This window comes from Urocampus carinirostris, chromosome 3 (genome assembly GCF_059441175.1).
Source record: "Urocampus carinirostris isolate Australia breed hairy pipefish chromosome 3, RoL_Ucar_1.0, whole genome shotgun sequence".
NCBI classification, from domain to species: domain Eukaryota; kingdom Metazoa; phylum Chordata; class Actinopteri; order Syngnathiformes; family Syngnathidae; genus Urocampus; species Urocampus carinirostris.
In genome coordinates this window covers 7323983-7342609 of record NC_142351.1, presented here as the reverse complement: position 1 = coordinate 7342609, position 18627 = coordinate 7323983, and the positions used below count along the sequence as shown (strand labels likewise).

The 18627-nt window shown below is 42.2% G+C and overlaps 1 protein-coding gene and 1 pseudogene across 1 annotated transcript; both read left to right on the top strand.

The window, feature by feature from the left end:
* Positions 1-782: 782 nt before the first annotated feature.
* Positions 783-18004, top strand: LOC148368491 (zona pellucida sperm-binding protein 3-like). Its single transcript, XM_088329749.1, has 11 exons — positions 783-1233; positions 4923-5025; positions 7436-7554; positions 9280-9398; positions 9476-9579; positions 12670-12847; positions 12910-13027; positions 14580-14671; positions 17527-17621; positions 17689-17814; positions 17878-18004. Exons 1-11 carry the CDS (start codon positions 841-843, stop codon positions 17970-17972), a joined length of 1542 nt encoding a protein of 513 aa, XP_088185875.1. The 5' UTR covers positions 783-840; the 3' UTR covers positions 17973-18004.
* LOC148368492 (U2 spliceosomal RNA) lies at positions 7746-7869 on the top strand (annotated as a pseudogene).
* Positions 18005-18627: the final 623 nt, after the last annotated feature.

The following is an 18627-nucleotide window of genomic DNA, read 5'->3' as shown; positions in this document are numbered from 1 at the left end:
AAAATCAATCCAACATCATTTTTGCCCTTCCATGTGTTCCGTTACTCCCCAAGCCTGCACAAAATGGAGTCATTTTATTCCTATTTAGTTTATTTTGTCTTTTATTTGCATATTTGGTATTGGAGTAATCCAAAAGTCATTGAAAGTAATCCAGTTAAAGTAACCCTACCCAACCCTGGTTGTCACAATATGTTTAACCCATTCTGTCACAATGACAATAAAGGTATATTCTATTCTATTCTATTCTATTCTTTTCCATTTGTTCCTCTATCTTCTTTGTTTTCTTTTATCCTCACTGTTAAATGTGAAACTTGAGTGCCACGTCCAATTTTGTTGGGTAGGGTTACTTGAACTGGATTACTTTCAATGACTTTTGGATGACTCCAATAGCCAATATGCTAATAAAAGACAAAATAACCTAAATGATGACTCACAACACGTGGTAAGCTTTCTCTTCTGGCTTTGATCTCTTTGTTCTCCGGCAAAACGAACACAAAATGCGACAGAAACAAAATGAAAATCTATCCAACATCATTTTTGCCCTTCCATGTATTCCGTTACTCCCCAAGCCTGCACAAAATGGAGTCATTTTATTCATATTTAGTTTCTTTTGTCTTTTATTCGCATATTTGGTATCGGAGTAATCCAAAAGTCATTGAAAGTAATCCAGTTCAAGTAACCCTACCCAACCCTGCTTCCGAGTGCAAAGTCAAGGATCCCGTTTGCACTTCCAACGAGTCAAAAAGGATTCGTGCAAGGGGAACCCTTCAAGTCCCGCAAGCTGGATCTCAATCAAGTCATTTGCAGAGGGCGTGGTCCGAGCAAACAACCGAGGGAGAAATGCACCCTGGCTTCTCCGAAGCGCCCCCAAAACCCTGTTTCTGGAGGATCCTTGTCATGGGGTTCTGGGGACTTTTACTGGGACTACTTTGGTCAGGTGGCGCTCTTTGTGAAGCTTTCGACAGCTCCGACATCTCTCCTCTCCCAAACCCGAGAATGTGGACTTGGGCGCGGCCAGAACCCAAAACCACCGACCTGCCCCCCGACGGGACCCAGCACGGCAAAAGAGGGGTCGGCCAGCGGCTCAGGGTCTATCAGCTCAAGAGGCCTTCCGTGGAGGACGCCGAAAAACCGAAACCCGAAGACGCCGTGGCAACGCGGCCCTCCGTCGAAGACCTCAAGGCCATTATCCAAGGACCGGATCTTGACCCGCCCGTTGAGGCCGATCCAAAGGTATTTCCGAGATTAACGCTCCCCGCATGCTACATGTATCGTATTTACACGAGCATAGGGTGCACCGGATCCTGTCCATTATAGACGACGCATGAAAAGGCATTAGGTCTTCTCGTTATCACCAGGGTTGGGTAGGGTTACTTTAACTGGATTACTTTCAATGACTTTTGGATGACTCCAATACCAAATATGCTAATAAAAGACAAAAGAAAGGAAATATGAATAAAATGATGACTCACAACACGTGGTAAGCTTTCTCTCCTGGCTTTGATCTCTAGCAAAACTAACATAAAATGCGACAGAAACAAAATGAAAATCAATCCAAACAGCTTGCCAACATCGTTTTTGCCGTTCCATGTGTTCCGTAACACCCCAAGCCTTTAGTAATTGTATTCATATTTAGTTTCTTTTGTCTTTTATGAGCATATTTGGTATTGGAGTAATCCAAAAGTCATTGAAAGTAATCCAGTTAAAGTAACTCTACCCAATCCTGGTTGTCACAATATGTTCAACCCATTTTTTCACAATGGTATATTCTATTCTATTTGTTCCTTTATCTTCTTTGTTTTCTTTTATCCTCACTGTTAAATGTGAAACTGGAGTGCCACGCCCAATTTCGTTGGGTAGGGTTACTTTAACTGGATTACTTTCAATGACTTTTGGATGACTCCAATACCAAATATGCTAATAAAAGACAAAATAAACTAAACATGAATAAAATGATGACTGACAACACGCGGTAAGCTTTCTCTCCTGGCTTTGATCTCTTTGATCTCCGGCAAAACGAACATAAAATGCGACAGAAACAAAATGAAAATATATCCAAACAGCTTGCCAACATCATTTTTGCTGTTCCATGTATTCCAAGCCTGCATAAAATTTAGTAATTTGATTCATATTTAGTTTCTTTTGTCTTTTATTCGCATATTTGGTATTGGAGTAATCCAAAAGTAATTGAAAGTAATCCAGTTAAAGAAACCCTACCCAACCCTGATTATCACACTACTGTATTTTCATAAGCATAGGGCACACATAGTTAGAAGGTGCAGTCTCAGTAGCTGGTTGTAGTTCTGTATTTAACACTACACAGGGCGCACCGCACGATCGGGCGCATAAGCTCTCTGCTACCGCCGCCTTACAACAACACAAACTGGATACAAGTGTGTGTATTTAAAAATACAGCAGGAACAGTTGTGGGTTTGGTTTATTTAAGTATTGATTAAAGTAAAACGCATTATTAAAACGATTTTTTAAAAAAGAGCACCATAGCGATACGCTATGAATAACCTATATTTTATGTTCACAATATCTGTGTATTATTTTCCCTCATGTAGGTTTTAGATCAGGGGATGGTGTCAAAATAGTCTGTAGTTTGCAATAATCTGAGGTCTGTGCAGCCCTTTGAGACTCTTTGTGATTAAGGGCGTCACAAATAAACAGGACTTGAGGTTTTTGAGTTTTTCCTTGCCCTCATGTAGGTTTTAGATCAGGGGATGCTGTCATAATAGATTCTTTTTTATTAAGGGCTTCACAAATAAACATGACTTGACTTGACTTGAGCTCTCCTCGACTCTTTCCTCCACCTCGCTTTATTTCTGCAAAAGCTTTGTTGCGTTTTGACCCGTCGGAGTTTGTTTTTCAGCCTCATCTAGTTGCAAAAGCATCGATTCATACATCCTGAATTTTTGCGCAGCTGCTCCTTTTTCATGTTCTTCCAGGTAGCGTAGAAATCAACACACCATGGCAAACGAAAACACAGAAAATATTCAAGGGAGGGAATTTGGGGGAGGGGGACAACTCTGTTCAGCCTCTGGTAGCATAATACATCAAATTGCTATGGTGTTAGCATCCATGACTACTTCCGCAAACAATGGACTGATTGCATGTGATGTTAAGGTGTCCTCTTCTGCAGCTCTGTTGTGTTAACCTAGCCTTTTACACAAGTCAAGTGATGTTTATTTGTGAGACCCTTAATCACAAGGAGTCTCAAAGGGCTCCAGATTATTGCAAACTATAGACTGTTATGACACCATCCCCTGATCTAAAACCTACATGAGGGCAAGAGAAAACTCAAAAACCCGAAGTCATGTTTATTTTTGACGCCCTTAATCACAAGGAGTCTCAAAGGGCTGCACAGACCACAGACTATTGCAAACCACAGACTATTATGACACCATCCCCTGATCTTAAACCTTCATGAGGGCAAGGGAAAACTCAAAAACCTCAACATGAGGAAAATGACAAAACCTTGAGGAAGGGACTGCACATGAGGTGCTCTAAATTTTATCATTTAAAAAAAAATAAAAAGCATTTAACCTTTGTATTCTAATTTATTATTTATTTTATGATTTCTAGTATTATAAATTATATCATTATAGAATTATTAATATTTGATGTTTTAATCCTTATTTTCATCATTAATTATTTTTTTCTTTATAAATTATATTTTGTAAAATATATTATTGAAAAAATAAATGTATTAATTTTAATTTATTATTTCTATTTTACATATCGTTTCATATAATGTTCGTAACAAATTATTACCATTCACCAAATCGTGTGATCTAAACAAATCATAATATTTATAAATTCTTTATTTTTATGAAATAGTTTCATTAAAAGTATGAAAAAGGTATTGTTTTGATTATTTATTTGATTTTAATATTCTACATTCTTTATTGTATTTTAGGAAAAAATTTTATACAAACTCATAAAATATATTATTTTGGTTATTATTTTTTGGGGGGGTTGCAATCAGTTCTGTATTTTATGAACCTTTTTAATGCCGCCGGGCAGCACAGCGGCGCAGTGGTTAGCGCATGTGCGGCACAGTTCATGTCTTGGGAACCTCCTGCGTGGGTTCAAATCCAGCTCCAGACTTCCTGTGCGGAGTTTGCATGTTCTCCCCGTGCTTGTGTGGGTTTCCTCTGGGCACTCCGGTTTCCTCCCACATTCCAAAAACATGCATTTCAGGTGAATTGGCCGGTCCAAATTGTCCCTAGGTGTGAATGAGCGAGCGAGTTGTCTGTCCCTGTGTGGAGTTTGCATGTTCTCCGCATGCTTGTGTGGGTTTCCTCGGGCACTCCGGTTTCCTCCCACATTCCAAAAACATGCATTTCAGGTGAATTGGCCGGTCCTAATTGTCCCTAGGTGTGAATGAGCGAGTGAGTTGTCTGTCCCTGTGTGGAGTTTGCATGTTCTCCCCATGCTTGTGTGGCTTTCCTCCGGGCACTCCGGTTTCCTCCCACATTCCAAAAACATGCATTTCAGGTGAATTGGCCGGTCCAAATTGTCCCTAGGTGTGAATGAGCGAGCGAGTTGTCTGTCCCTGTGTGGAGTTTGCATGTTCTCCCTGTGCTTGCGTGGGTTTCCTCCAGGCACTCCGGTTTCCTCCCACATTCCAAAAACATGCATTTCAGCCGGTCCAAATTGTCCCTAGGTGTGAATGAGCGAGCGAGTTGTCTGTCCCCGTGTGCCCTGCGATTGGCTGGCAACCAGTTCAGGGTGTCCCCTGCCCACTGCCCGATGATTGCTGGGATGGGCTCCAGCACCCCCGCGACCCTACTGAGGATAAGCGGTGTAGCTAATGAGATGATGAGATGAGTTATACACCTCACCCTTTAGCAGCCTCATGTTGAGTCTTTTATGCGCACTAGGCTCGTGAAATATATTTTCATGGTGTTTTTTAGATGGAGGTCGAATTTGAGCAGCGGGTCCCCGAGCGAGCCGACAGCTTGGCGGTGCGATGTGCCGAGGCCGAGGTCATCGTAGACGTTAAGGAGGACTTCTTAGGTAACTCTTTTCTTAAGTGGCGTGCGTCAGTGTCCTTAAAGCCCCGGTGTGTCAAATTTGACCACTAGGTGGCACTGTGTCAACGAGACAGAGATTCCACTGTGTAATGGAGATACCAATTTCTTATGATCTTTTTTTTGATTGGTGTGATAGTTCATGTATTTAATATACCGTATTTTCCGCACCATAGGGCGCACCCCGAAAAAATAGTTTTTGGTCCTATATTTTCCATACATAAGGCGCACCGGATTATAAGGTACTACAATGGGAACGTGGACAAAACAGTCAGATGGTTCAGTCCAACTGATTACCCCCTTAACATTCCCAAAGCTTGCAAAGAAGCAAATACGTGTCATAGACACGTGCGGATGCGGTGTCCGTACGATGTCAGTCAAATGCATCATTCCAAATATCATTCGGAAGGTTAAAGTCTTGGGATTCAAGAAATGCCAACCATTCCTCAGTTTCTATTTTCTTTTTCGCTCGCAACTTTACTGTGCATATGACAATAAACACTTGGAATTGAGTTTCATTCACTCAACTCATCACAGCAACATCAAGATCGTTCTTGGGATTCAAGAAATGCACCTGAAACTGGAGTGCCATGTCCAATTTCGTTGTCACAATATGTTCCATCCATTTTGTAACAATGACAATAAAAGGTATATTCTATTCTATCAGTTGGAAACTCATACATACTGTCCCTATCGCTTTGATATTAAGGCACAGGGCTCCAACTATCATACTGAGGGTTGCGAGTTTGAGACCCCTGGTGTGTAAAAAAAACCCCACTAAACCTGCCTTTGCGGTGTAGGCTAAAGGGGCAAAACAAAGCCTGCAATTGGTCGAAAAAGATGAACGTGAATAGCAAGTTGGGTTGACGGCATTGAGAAAACAGTGTTTTACTATTCTGTACTGTATTTGTAAATATTTTACTCTCCTGGATTTACTACACTCACGGATATGAGGACCATGGTTTTACATTATTATTGAACACAACGACTTCGGTGAGCTGCTCCGGCTATATATTTTCCCTGTATCTTGTTTCAGACTGAACTCGATTTTTCTGTGATAAGCGGTGCAGATAATGGATGGAATGGAGTGTCTATTTTTAAATTCAACTCAATTCCAAGTGTTTATTGTCATATGCACGGTAAAGTTGCGAGCGAAAAAGAAAATGGAAACTAAGGAATGGTTGGCATTTCTTGAATCCCAAGACTTTAACCTTCCGAATGATATTTGGAACGATGCATTTGAGTGACATCGTACAGACACTGTTTCCGTATATGTCTGAGACACGTATTTGCTTCTTTTCAAGCTTTCCGAATGTTAAGGGGGTAAGAAGTTGGACTGAATCATCTGTTTTGTTGACGTTCCCATTGTAGCGCCTTATAATCCGGTGCGCCTTATGTATGGAAGATACAGGACCAAAAAACATTTTTGGGGGGTCCGCCCTATAGTGTGGAAAATACGGTAAATCCAAAACCGCTTGCCAACATCATTTTTGCCGTTCCATGTATTCCGTTACTCCCCAAGCCTGCACAAAATTTAGTCATTTTATTCATATTTAGTTTCTTTTGTCTTTTATTAGCATATTTGGTATTGGAGTAATCCAAAAGTCATTGAAAGTAATCCAGTTAAAGTAACCCTACCCAACCCTGGTTGTCACAATATGTTCAACCCATTTTGTCACAATGACAATAAAGGTTTATTCTAATCTATTCTATTTGTTCCTTTATCTTCTTTGTTTTCTTTTATCCTCACTGTTAAATGTGAAACTGGAGTGCCACGTCCAATATTGTTGGGTAGGGTTACTTTACCTGGATTACTTTCAATGACTTGGATGACTCCAATAGCAAATATGCTAATAAAAGACAAAAGAACCTAAATGATGACTCACAACACGTGGTAAGCTTTCTCTCCTGGCTTTGATCTCTTTGATCTCCGGCAAAATGAACATCAAATGCGACAGAAACAAAATGAAAATCAATCCAAACATCATTTTTGCCATTCCATGTATTCCGTTACTCCCCAAGCCTGCACAAAATGGAGTCATTTGATTCATATTTAGTTTCTTTTGTCTTTTATTAGCATATTTGGAATTGGAGTCATCCAAAAGGCATTGAAAGTAATCCAGTTAAAGTAACCGTCCCCAGATCCGGGCCGGAATGGGAACAAAAAAACCATGACCGGCCATTTTGTGCCGATTATCGCAAATGGCGTAAACATTGGAGCTCTACGATCGATACCTTCCCTTGTTTTCCCCTTCTTCTGAGAATCCGTGAAATGGCAAAGTCTTTATAGCCGCGCATTAAGGAAGCTACATTCGTCTTGAGTGTTATTGACCGGCGCAGGACAAAAACCAAACCCCGTAAATGGCGCTTGACTCGGGATTTTTTGCTTTTTCTAGGAAACGGTCAGCTGATCCGTTCCGGTGATCTGACCTTAGGAGGCTGCGCTCTGCTACCCGAAGCTCATGGAACGCTACGAGTCCGGGCAGAACTGCACGACTGTGGTAGCACCGCCAAGGCAGGTTTTTTTGGGGGGGTTTTACACACCAGGGGTCTCAAACTCGCAACCCTCACTATGATAGTTGGAGCCCTGTGCCTTAATATCAAAGCTATAGGGCATGGCTCTGTAAATTCTGAATTTGTCGGCAGTATGTGTCGGCATGCGTCGACTGTAAGATTCCAGATCTGTTACAACATGTGACGGTTGGCATTATTAAAATACAGTATTGCTGTAAGTTTGATTTTTGCAATCCGGAGATGGTTTAAGAGCTTGCTCTGTCCACTCCACGCATCGGCCCGGTATTGCAGTACCTCCGGGAACGGTGCATTCACTTTGATCGCTGCATGGCTCTGTGGCTAGGACCTTGACTCAGCCTCTTGGCTGCGAGCAAGTGTCTCGGCCTCTTGGCTTTGTAGCGTATTATGATTTGACCGATAACCGATAACGGATAATAGATAATTGATAAAGAATATAGAACACAGGTGTCAAAGAGGCGGGCCAGATCAGGCCCGCCAAGGGATTGAATCCGGCCCGCGAGACAACACTCAGAGAAGTGCAAGAGAAAAACTAGCTGCAGGTTGAAATATGTCAACTTGAGGTTGCCAAGGCAAGGTGCCTTGAACAAAGACACTGTACTTGTATTTGTTTCTCTCTCTCTCTCGCTCTCGCTCTCGCTCTCTTCCTTCCTTCCTTCCACCTTTTTTCTCCCACTCTATGTCTTTCACTCTTTGTCTCTCTCTTTTTCTCTTCCTTTGTTGCTCTTTGTCTCTTTCTGTCTTTTAACCTCTTTTGCTCTAACTTCCTTTTTTCTTTCTCTCTTCCTACCCTTCGCACTTTCTTTTCTCTTTTCTCTCCTTCTGTCTTTCTATTTCTCTTTGGATTTCTTTCTTCCTCTCCTTTTCTTTCCTCCCTCTCTCATGACTTTTTATCTTTTGTTTCTCACGCTCTTTCTCTCTCTCCCTCTCTCTCTCTCTCTCACTCTCTGTGTCTCTCTCTTTTCCACCCTTTTTCTAACTCTCTGTCTCTTTCACTCTCTGTGTCTCCATTTTTCTGTTGCTTTGTCTCTCAGTCTTTCTACCTTCTTTTGCTCTAACTTCCTTTTTTTCCTTTTCTCTTCTCTTTCTCTCTTCCCACCCTTCGCGCTTTCTTTTCTCTTTTTTCTCCTTCTGTCTTTCTATTTCTCTTTGGATTTCTCTCTTCCTCTCCCTTTCTTTTCTCCCTCATGACTTTTTATCTTTTGTTTCTCACACTCTCTCCCTCTCTCTCTCTATCTTTTCCACCCCTTTTCTCCCACTCTGTCTCTGTTTCTTTCACTCTCTGTGTCTCTTTCTCTTCCTTTGTTGCTCTTTGTCTATTTCTCCTTCTGTCTTTTTAACCTCTTTTGCTCTAACTTCTTTTTCCTTTTCTCTTTCTTTATTCATACCCTTTGCGCTATCTTCTCTCTTTTCTCCTTCTGTCTTTCTATTTCTCTTAGGATTTCTCTCTTCCTCTCCCTTTTTTCTCCCTCTCTCACGACTTTTTATCTTTTGTTTCTCACGCTCTCTCCCTCTCTTTTTCTTTCTTTGTCCCACCCTTTCTCCTTTACCCTCCCTCTTTCTCTTATTTCTTTATCCCTCTTTTTCTTTCTCTTTAATCTACTCGTCCGGCCCCCGACAGAATGTTATTTCTATCGTGTGGCCCCCGAGTTTAAATGAGTTTGACACACTGTATCCTGTCTGCGCTAAACCTCTTCCTATCCATTAGATGACGGCCGAAGATCTGGTCTACACCTTTTCCCTTCTCTACTCTCCGACGCCAGTGGGCAGGACCCTTATTTTTAAGACCAACCCCTCTGAAGTGCTAATTGAATGCCGCTATCCGAGGTTAAGATTCATGTTCCTGTTCGTCATAAACCCAATCTAAAAAGCTTCCTTAAGAGCTCACCCTCTACCCTACCTAGGAAGCTGTATGTGAGCGGCGGTGCCATTATCCCTCATTGGCAGGAGTTTGCTTCCAGCATGTTAACGGAGCAGCAGCTAAGCTTTTCCCTGAACCTCATGACAGGTGAGCAAAACGACTGACAAGAAACATGGTCTCAGATGGCTAGCTAGGTATTGGGCTAGCTTCACACTTTATTGCTCACTACGGACTTTTCGAGGGGTAAAATCCGGTGTTGTTGTGGATTAACTGTAAATCAGCAGCTTTGGAGCTAACAACAGCTGATAACAGACATCTGGTAGGATGTTTTGAAACAATGTTGCTACAAGAAATCACAAGTTGCTAACTAAGCGATTTGAATCAGCGAAAAACATCACATGATCGCGCGAACACATTATAAAAAGCCCAGCGTCGCTTGGATGAATGTTGCTGAATAAATGCAATAAAGGCCGTTCCCTCTTTGCCATATTTCGTCTCTGCGTATGTTTTGGGGCGACGCCCGACGACGTCTTCTCCAAAACGTCCACATTGCCTATATGTGAAAAACCCAAAATTTTATCTCACATAGACCATATCGCTTTGTGCATCCCCTGTTACACTGCATGGCAGTAATATGCTTACGTTAGCCATTACTACAAGTGTGAAAATGAAGCTAGTACACAATGATTACTGTGAAAGATTGATATTATATTTAGTAACAATATTATCAAAATTTAAAATATATATATTGTGTCCCACTATAGCTAAGCCTTTTCCTCATCAGTAAAACATAAAGGTCGATCAAAGTTTGGTACTTCTCTTTGATGTCATGATTACTGATATGCATCACCCCTGCTCGCTCCTTTGGCCGCAACTGCCTCGGACTCTGATTGGCTCCCTGTCCCTATTTAAACCCACTCCTGTCTGTCCCCGTTTGTCAGTCCGTCTGTGAACCTCAGTTAACACTAGGCAAGCCTCCCAACTGTACCGCTTTTTTGCTCCTGTCTGTCCCCCGGCTTCGATCCGTTTTTGATCTTGACCACGTCTACTCTCCCGTCCCGGCTTTCGACCTTTTTGTCCCCGACCACATCTACTCTTCTTTCCTGGCTTACGACTCGCTTATGACCCCGACCACGTTTTTGCTCTCCTGTCCTGGCTACTGACCCGTTTTCCTTCCCCGCCATCGCTTGCCACGGAAGATCCAATTCCGCCTTCAGAGCAACCTGCTTTCCGCGGCTAGCGAACACCAAATCGTGGTCGCAGCCCTTCCTCTATTCTTTAATAAAACTTGTGAGGGTCCTGTTTCTGTTCTGGTCCTGGCATTTGTCATTCCCCTCCCAAACATATTGTGACATCAGAGAGTCATGTGACTAAAATGAAGGCTGGCAGATGTTTTCTATGGAATTTTTATGAGAGTAACAGAGGGGGACGGGTCACACTGGGATACCTTTGTCACGACCAGCACGGAATCGTTTATCACAAGTTTTATTGAAAGACAGAAAGGAAGGGATGCACCCACCATCCGGTGCTTGCTGGACGCGGGAAGCAAGTCGCTCTCGCAATTGGATTGTGATCCGAATACAGAAGTGGATCTTCAGAGACAGTAAAACGGATCCATTGCCAGGACAGGAGAGTAAAAACATGGTCTGGGTCAGAAACGGGTTGTAAGCCAGGACTGGAGAGCAGATGTGGTCAGGATCAAAAACGGGTTGTAAGCTGGGACGAGAGAGCAGACGTGGTCAGGATCAAAACAGGTCGTAGCCGGAGACAAACGGAGAGATCAGGAACAGGGCAGGTGGAAAAAACGGGACAGGCGGGAGTCGGGGTCTAAAAGGTTCTCCTTTCTCAACAAAGGTTTGCAGACGGACTGACAACAGGAGAGTGACAGGACAGGGTTTAAGTAGGGGCAGGGAGCCAATCAGACCAAGGACATTTTAGTGTATCTGTAAGACAGAGTAATTTATTTCAAATGTTTCCTGAACACATAACAATAAGTCCTATGGTAGAGGACAGTTATTCAAACAACAAAATCTTTAAAAAAAAAATCCTATTTAAGAAAATGTGGGCTCATTTTTACTCAAAAAATACAATTTCATGGCACCGACTAACCGGAATGACCCTTCTAACTTCTTCGAGGTGTAAAGTTGACTGTTTTATGTTGTGTATTTCTCAGACTTCCATGCTATGAAATTAACCTGTTTTTATATTCCTAATATAAAAACAATACTCACGTTTCAAAGATCAGTCTAATTTCATTATTTGTAAATACGTTTCTCAATTTAGTTTTTCCGAGAAGTTGCGCCTATGTGTGAGTTCATTTCCTGTTTATGTGTGAAATCAATAAACCATGCCTCCCGACCGGATGTTGTCAGCACGACCCGGGGAACCTGGGAAGATGGCCGCTCGGCCGTGCTCGCGCCATTCGCGCGGGAGTTTAAAACTTCAATAAGGGTTTTTATCTGAATAATTCTGCCAACAGAGAGGTTTTTTTTTGTATATCTCTCACGTTAATTGGTGCCGAAACCCGGGTTGTTGTTTTTTATGTGCCGATTTTCGCGGATTCAGACGAAAGCATGGAACGCATGTAGCAAAAAAAACAAAATGGCGGCTCGGCCTTGCTCGCTCCATTCGCGAGGGAGGTTAAAACTTCAATAAGTGTTTTTATTTGAATAATTCTGCAAACAGAGGGTTTATATCTTGTATATCTCTCACATTAAATGGTGCCGAAACCCGGGATGTTGTTCTTTATGTGCCAATTTTCGCGGATTCAGACGAAAGCATAGAACGCATGTAGCTAAAAAAAAACAAAATGGCGGCTCGGCCTTGCTCGCTCCATTCGCGAGGGAGGTTAAAACTTCAATAAGTGTTTTTATTTGAATAATTCTGCAAACAGAGGGTTTATATCTTGTATATCTCTCACATTAATTGGTGCCGAAACCCGGGATGTTTCTTTTTTTTTGTGCCGATTTTCGCGGATTCAGACGAAAGCATGGAACGCATGTAGCAAAAAAAACAAAATGGCGGCTCGGCCCTGCTTGCTCCATTCGCGAGGGAGGTTAAAACTTCAATAAGTGTTTTTATCTGAATAATTCTGCTAACAGAGATTATATCTTGTATATCTCTCAAGAGGAGGCACGGTTATAATGTAGTATAAGCTACTTTAACGATTATAAGTGTACCTTGATCATATTAGCCCCTCAAGATGACTTCCCTTCTGTATTTGGATTGACATCTTAGATTCTTGGCAGTTGCGGAGTTCCGCCGACGTCTTCGCGGTGGGCGAGACCATGCGCGTGGAGGCCTCGGCCCTTCAGGGCCACCACGTTCCTCTGAGGGTCTACGTGGAGCGCTGCGTGGCCACCGCCAGCCCCTCTCCGCATTCTCAACCCACCTATACCTTTATCGACAACCACGGGTGAGCAGAGAGAACGGCGATGCTATGAATACGAGTTAGCCATCGACCGTCTGTTTTTGAAGGTGTTTTATGGAAGGGAAGCGGACGGGAGCCAAGTCCTACTTCATGCAGAGGAGCAGTGAAGAGAAACTGGCTTTCCAGCTGGAAGTTTTCGATTTCCACCAAGAGGACCAGCATTCGGTAAGTACCATTTGTGTGAAGTAATAGTTTAAAACCATTGAAAGAGGCCAATTTCTCATTTATCCGGTATCGATCCAGTCTGTCTCGTCCTTTCCGGGTATCAACCCTGTCTGGTATCTTTCCCTGGTATCGATCCCGCCTGTCTCGCCCTTTCCGGTATCTTGCTCCAGTATCCGGTATAGATCCAATCTGTCTCGTCCTATCCGGTACCGATCCCGTCTGTCATGTCCTGTCCAGTATCTGGTATCAATCCCGTCTGTCTCGTCCTGTCCGGTATCTGGTACCAATCCCCTCTGTCTTGTCCTGTCTGGTATCTTGCTCCAGTATCAGGTATCGATCCCGTCCTGTTCGGTATCCGATATCGATCCCGCCTGTCTTGTCCTGTCCTGTATCTTGATCCAGTACCTGGTATCGATCCCGTCCTGTCCGGTATCTTGCTCCAGTATCCGGTATTGATTCCGCCTGTCTCGTCCTGTAATATATCGATCCCGTTCTGTCCGGTATCTTGCTCCAGTATCTGGTATCGATCCCATCTATCTTGTCCTGTACGGTATCTTGCTGTTGTATCCAGTCTCGATCCCAGCTGTCCCGTATCTGCTTGTGTATCCTGTATCTCGTATCAATCCCGCCTGTCCTGTCCAGTTTCGATCTCTTCTGTTTAGCAATTGCCGAATCGCTGGCGTGTGTGTTCCCGTAAAATAAAGCTTGTGTGAAAACGTTCTGCGTCTGGGTCCACCGTCCGGATTCTGACACATACTTCAGGAAATCAAGATAAGATGGTCAGCTTGCATGCAAGTTTTATATATATGTATATATATATATATATATATATATATATAAAAACAAGGCTTGCCTAGTATACATGTATACTAAGCAATCCTTTTTCGACCCCGACTCCCACCTGTCCCATTTTCGCTCCCGTCTGTCTCCGGTTACGACCCGTTTTTGATCCCGACCACGTCTGCTCTCCTGTCTTGGCTTACAACTCGTTTCCGAACCCGATCACGTCTGCTCTCCCGTTCTGGCTTACAACTCGTTTCCGACCCCGATCACGTCTGCTCTCCCGTTCTGGCTTACAACTGACTTCCGACCACGCTTTGCTCTCCCAGTCCTGGCTACCGACCAATTTTTCCGTCCCCGACACCGCCATCGCTCGCTACGGAAGATCCACTTCCGTGTCCAGAAAACAATCCGGGTACGAGAGCGACTTGCTTCCCGCGCCCAGCGAACACTGGATCTTGGGGGCAGCCCTTTCTCTCTCTTTCAAGTAAACGTCACGCAAGTGGGTCCTGTTTCTGTTCTGGTCCTGACACACAAATAAGCTGGACTCCAATTTGCATTTTAAAGTTTAAACTGTGAAAATATTTTTAAGGTTTATATTAAAAAGTCACAGTGCTGCGTTAGAATAGAAAATAATACTGACATGTACGGGTGCCTGTAAGATACATTCCCGTGACCTTGCTACAATATTTTAATGATATACAAATAAACTGCAGTATTTTCTAAAAGTATTTAGTATTAGTACACTAACTTTGCTTGCACTTACTCGTAGCTCTACATAACCTGTCAGCTGAGGGCAACAACCGTTTCTGTTCCCGTCAACTCTCAGCTCAAAGCCTGTTCCTTTTTAGCTGAAGCCAAAAGGTAAGTGCTTTGAAAAGAGGTAGTATTTTGTAGTAGTACTGTAGTTTTTCTGTAGTAACGTAACTGTAGTGGTATTTTTGTAATATTTCAGAAGTGTTATTGAAGAATTTCCATAGATGATTTTTGTAATGTTTTTTTTTTTTTGTGAATTTAATTTGCAGTTGTGTTTTTGTAGTAGTTTTTGGTAGTATATCCATAGTAGTATATTTGTTAGATTACGGTACTTGATTTTGGAGTATTTTTAATGTCATGGTTGCCTTGGCGCCCAATTGGCCCCGCCGTGTGGCGCCAGCTGCGGCTGGTTAACAGATTAGCTTCCCGTTTATTTAAGCTCAGTGCTCTCACTCTTCCTTGGTCAGTTCGTCAACGAACCTCTGCTCCGAAAGACGTGGGTTTTGATTCTGTCCTGTCGGTATTTCCTGTCCGGTATTGTTCCCGTTTATTTTTGTCCTTTTTAATATTAATTTCCAGTTTCGCTCCCGTCTAGTTTGTCCCGTTTCATTTCAATATCCTGTTTTGATATCAGTCCTGTCCGTCCCGTTGTTTAATATCGGTTTCCAGTTTCGTTCCCGTCTAGTTTGTCCTGTTTTATTTCGATATCCTGTTTTGATATCAGTCCTGTCTGTCCCGTTGTTTAATATCGGTTTCCAGTTTCGTTCCCGTCTAGTTTGTCCTGTTTCATTTCGATATCCTGTTTTAATATCAATCCTGTCTGTCCCGTTGTTTAATATCGGTTTCGTTCCTGTCTAGATTGTCCTCTTTCATTTCGATATCCTGTTTTGGTATCAACTCGGTCTGTCCTGTTGTTTAATATCGGTTTCCAGTTTTCGTTCTTGTCTAGTTGGTCCTGTTTATCTTCGATATCCTGTTTTGATATGAATAATGTACATCCCGTGGTTTAATATCGCTTTCCAGTTTCGTTCCCGTCTAGTTTGTCCTGTTTCATTTCGATATCCTGTTTTGATATCAATCCTGTCTGTCCCGTTGTTTAATATCGGTTTCCAGTTTTCGTTCTTGTCTAGTTTGGCCTGTTTATATTCGATATCCTGTTTTGATATCAACTCTGTCTGTCCCGTCCTGTCCGTTATCGACCCCATCCATCCGATATCTGCTCAGGCAATTGGTATCGATCTCGTCGGCCTTTGATTTCCTATCATTCCATGCCAGACCAGCTGCCTAACGTGCATGACTCCCCATTTCCCGCAAAATAAAAGGCTTGTGTGAGAAACGTCACGCATTTGGGTCCTGTTCCGGTTCATGACATGACAGTTTTTTGTACTATTTCCATAGTAGTATATTTGTTAAGTTATGGTTGTTGTATTTTTGTGGTAGTGTATTTGTATCGTATTTCTGTGGTAGTGTATTTGTTGTATTTTCATCGTAGTATTGCCTTAGTATTACTGTAGTGGTATTTTTTTAATATTTTCAGTAGAAATGCATGATTTTTGTAGTGGTTCTTTTTTGTTTATGGAAGTTGTTTTTTTTTGCAGTATTTTCATAGTACTATATTTGTTTGATTATGGTAGTTGTATTTCTGTGGCAATGTATTTGTTGTGATTTCATCATAGTATTGCCTTAGTATTACTGTAGTAGTATTGCTTTAGTATTTTTTTGTAGTAATTCCATAGTATTTGTATTTTTGTAATATTACTCCAGTTGTGTATTTTTTATATTTTTGTTGTAACCTTCGTGGTTGTATGTATATATATATATATATATATATATATATATATATATAATCGTAGTAATCCTAGTATTCTTTTCAGAATGAAAGCAAGATAACATATTCGGTCCCTGTTTTTAAGTACTGAATATGGTGGTCAGTTTTGTTATAATTCTGTAGTATTTTGAAGTATTTCTGTAGTATTTTTTTTTAATTTTTATTTTTTTTGTAGGGACTATGGGCACAAGTTGGCACAATTTTTTTTAAATTTTAATTTAACTGTCGAGACTATTGGCATTTTGACTACTGTAAATTCCGGACTATAGAGTGCACCTGATTAAAAGCCGCACCCACCACATTTTAAGAGGAAAACCGATTTTGTACATACACAAGCCGCACCTGTATATAAGCCGCATGCGCCCACATTTAAACATGTAACACAAAATGAACCCAAACCCGACTTCAAGTCCCGCGATTGAAACTAAATGTCCTTCGTTAAAGTCCACAATCCAAAAATCACCGCCGGCAAAATGAACGGAAAATTATACCGGTACTTAGGGTTTGATGCAGACCTGCAGAGTCCGGGTCCCGTTGAAAGTCATCCAAGGAAAAAAGTGTATATTTCCAAAGTTAAGGGCGGGAAAAATTTATCAGATGAACACATTTACTCACGCAACTCCTTTTTCTTGAACCGACTTTTTACCCCCTCTTCTTTCCTTGTCTGTCCCTCACCTTTAGCGGTCCCCACTTAAACTCGGCACCCCGCGTTTGTTCCGCCCCTCATTTTTCATTCACCTGTGCACAACATATCAGAATAAGTGTCTAAAATAAATACATTACAAAAATATACAGTTGCAAATACATATTATACATGGGTTACACATATTTACAAAGAAAGACGGTACACCGAGAGAGTTTTCAAAGCTTTAATAATAATAATATAGCTTTGACAGGGCAGTAAATGGTAGCAACACTCGAGCGCCGCTAGCGACATATTTATGACATCAATTGGCCGCATCACTGAATAAGCCTCTGGGTTGAAAGTTAGGGAAAAAAGTAGCGGCTTATACTCCGGAATTTACGGTATTTTTGTTTGACGGTTGGATAAAAAAGCTTGCCGCATGTGGCCCGCGGGCCGTAGTTTTCCCACCAACGTAGTATTCGATATTTTAATGATATAAATATACGGCAGATGGGTGGCCTCAGGTGGAGACAATGAAGTATGTCAATGCTGTGAAAACAGCTGCACGGAGCACAGATGGAGAAGAGATCTTGGAGGAGATACCGGTAGGTCGGCAAAAAAACTTCCCATGTTGCACTTCTGCCTGGATCGTCTGATGTGTGTCCTTTGGAGGGATGGGTCTTTACCCACATTTGAGGAGGGAGGAGATGAACCCTGGAGGTCTCGTCCAAGCGGAGGATTATAATTTGTCGCGGCAAGACGCCGATGGCCTTCAGAGGAGAGAATTCCCAGAAGCTGGTATGAAGCAACATCATGGCGGTGGTGTTTTTGACTCTTAGCTGTGCTTCTCTTGGTCCTCAGCTCTCTCCCTGGCGGTAGTGGTGCTGCTGCTCGCTGCCCTGGGCGTTGCCTTTTGCAGCAGAGTGCACAAACCCACTGGAAAGGTTTGTACCTGACTGGAGAAAATAAAACGATTTTTGCCATGTCATCCTGTTTATTTTTAATTTTTTAGGTGATTCTTTTGACTAAGTGTAGTCCAAGGTCCGACGCGGGGGCCAGTAACGGCCCAATGATTAAAATTTTTACCGGCCTCGGTGATAAAATTGATATGTTGACCGCAGTATAAAATAAATTTTGAACACAAAATTCACCAGTAGCCCTTTGGCCATCTTGCTCTCAGCATTCACAAATTTAGCCCACCCCATTTCCGACAAGGCGACTGTAAATAAAAAAAGGAAGGTTGACTGTGAGGGCCAACGTTTCCAGGGTATTTTCTTTCACCGAAATCCGAAACAACTGCGTCGGCCTAATTTGTCAAGAAGCTGTGGCTGTTTTTAACGATCATAATATCAAGAAGCACTGCCCAAGGAAATACGCTGACTACAAAAAGCTATAGAAACGAACGCTGAGGAAAGGTGAAGACACATGAAGCTGTTAGAACGGCACAGCAGCACTTTTTTACAATGCCCCACGAGACTCAAACGAAAATGCTATGAGGGTGCCAATCACTGCAAACGGAGGGTGAATTGATTAATGATTATTGAAATACTGCCAGGCTGAATAGTCGGCTTTCACACATTTACCAAATCTGGCCCCCCGCTTTCTGAAAAG

Bases quoted from the DNA above. Each gene is read 5' to 3' on its own strand.
- LOC148368491 (XM_088329749.1), top strand. From the start codon at position 841: ATGCACCCTGGCTTCTCCGAAGCGCCCCCAAAACCCTGTTTCTGGAGG. The intron at 13,028-14,579 runs GTAAGTACCATT...ACTTACTCGTAG, and splicing joins ACCAAGAGGACCAGCATTCG to CTCTACATAACCTGTCAGCT. The intron at 17,622-17,688 runs GTAGGTCGGCAA...TGTCCTTTGGAG, and splicing joins AGATCTTGGAGGAGATACCG to GGATGGGTCTTTACCCACAT.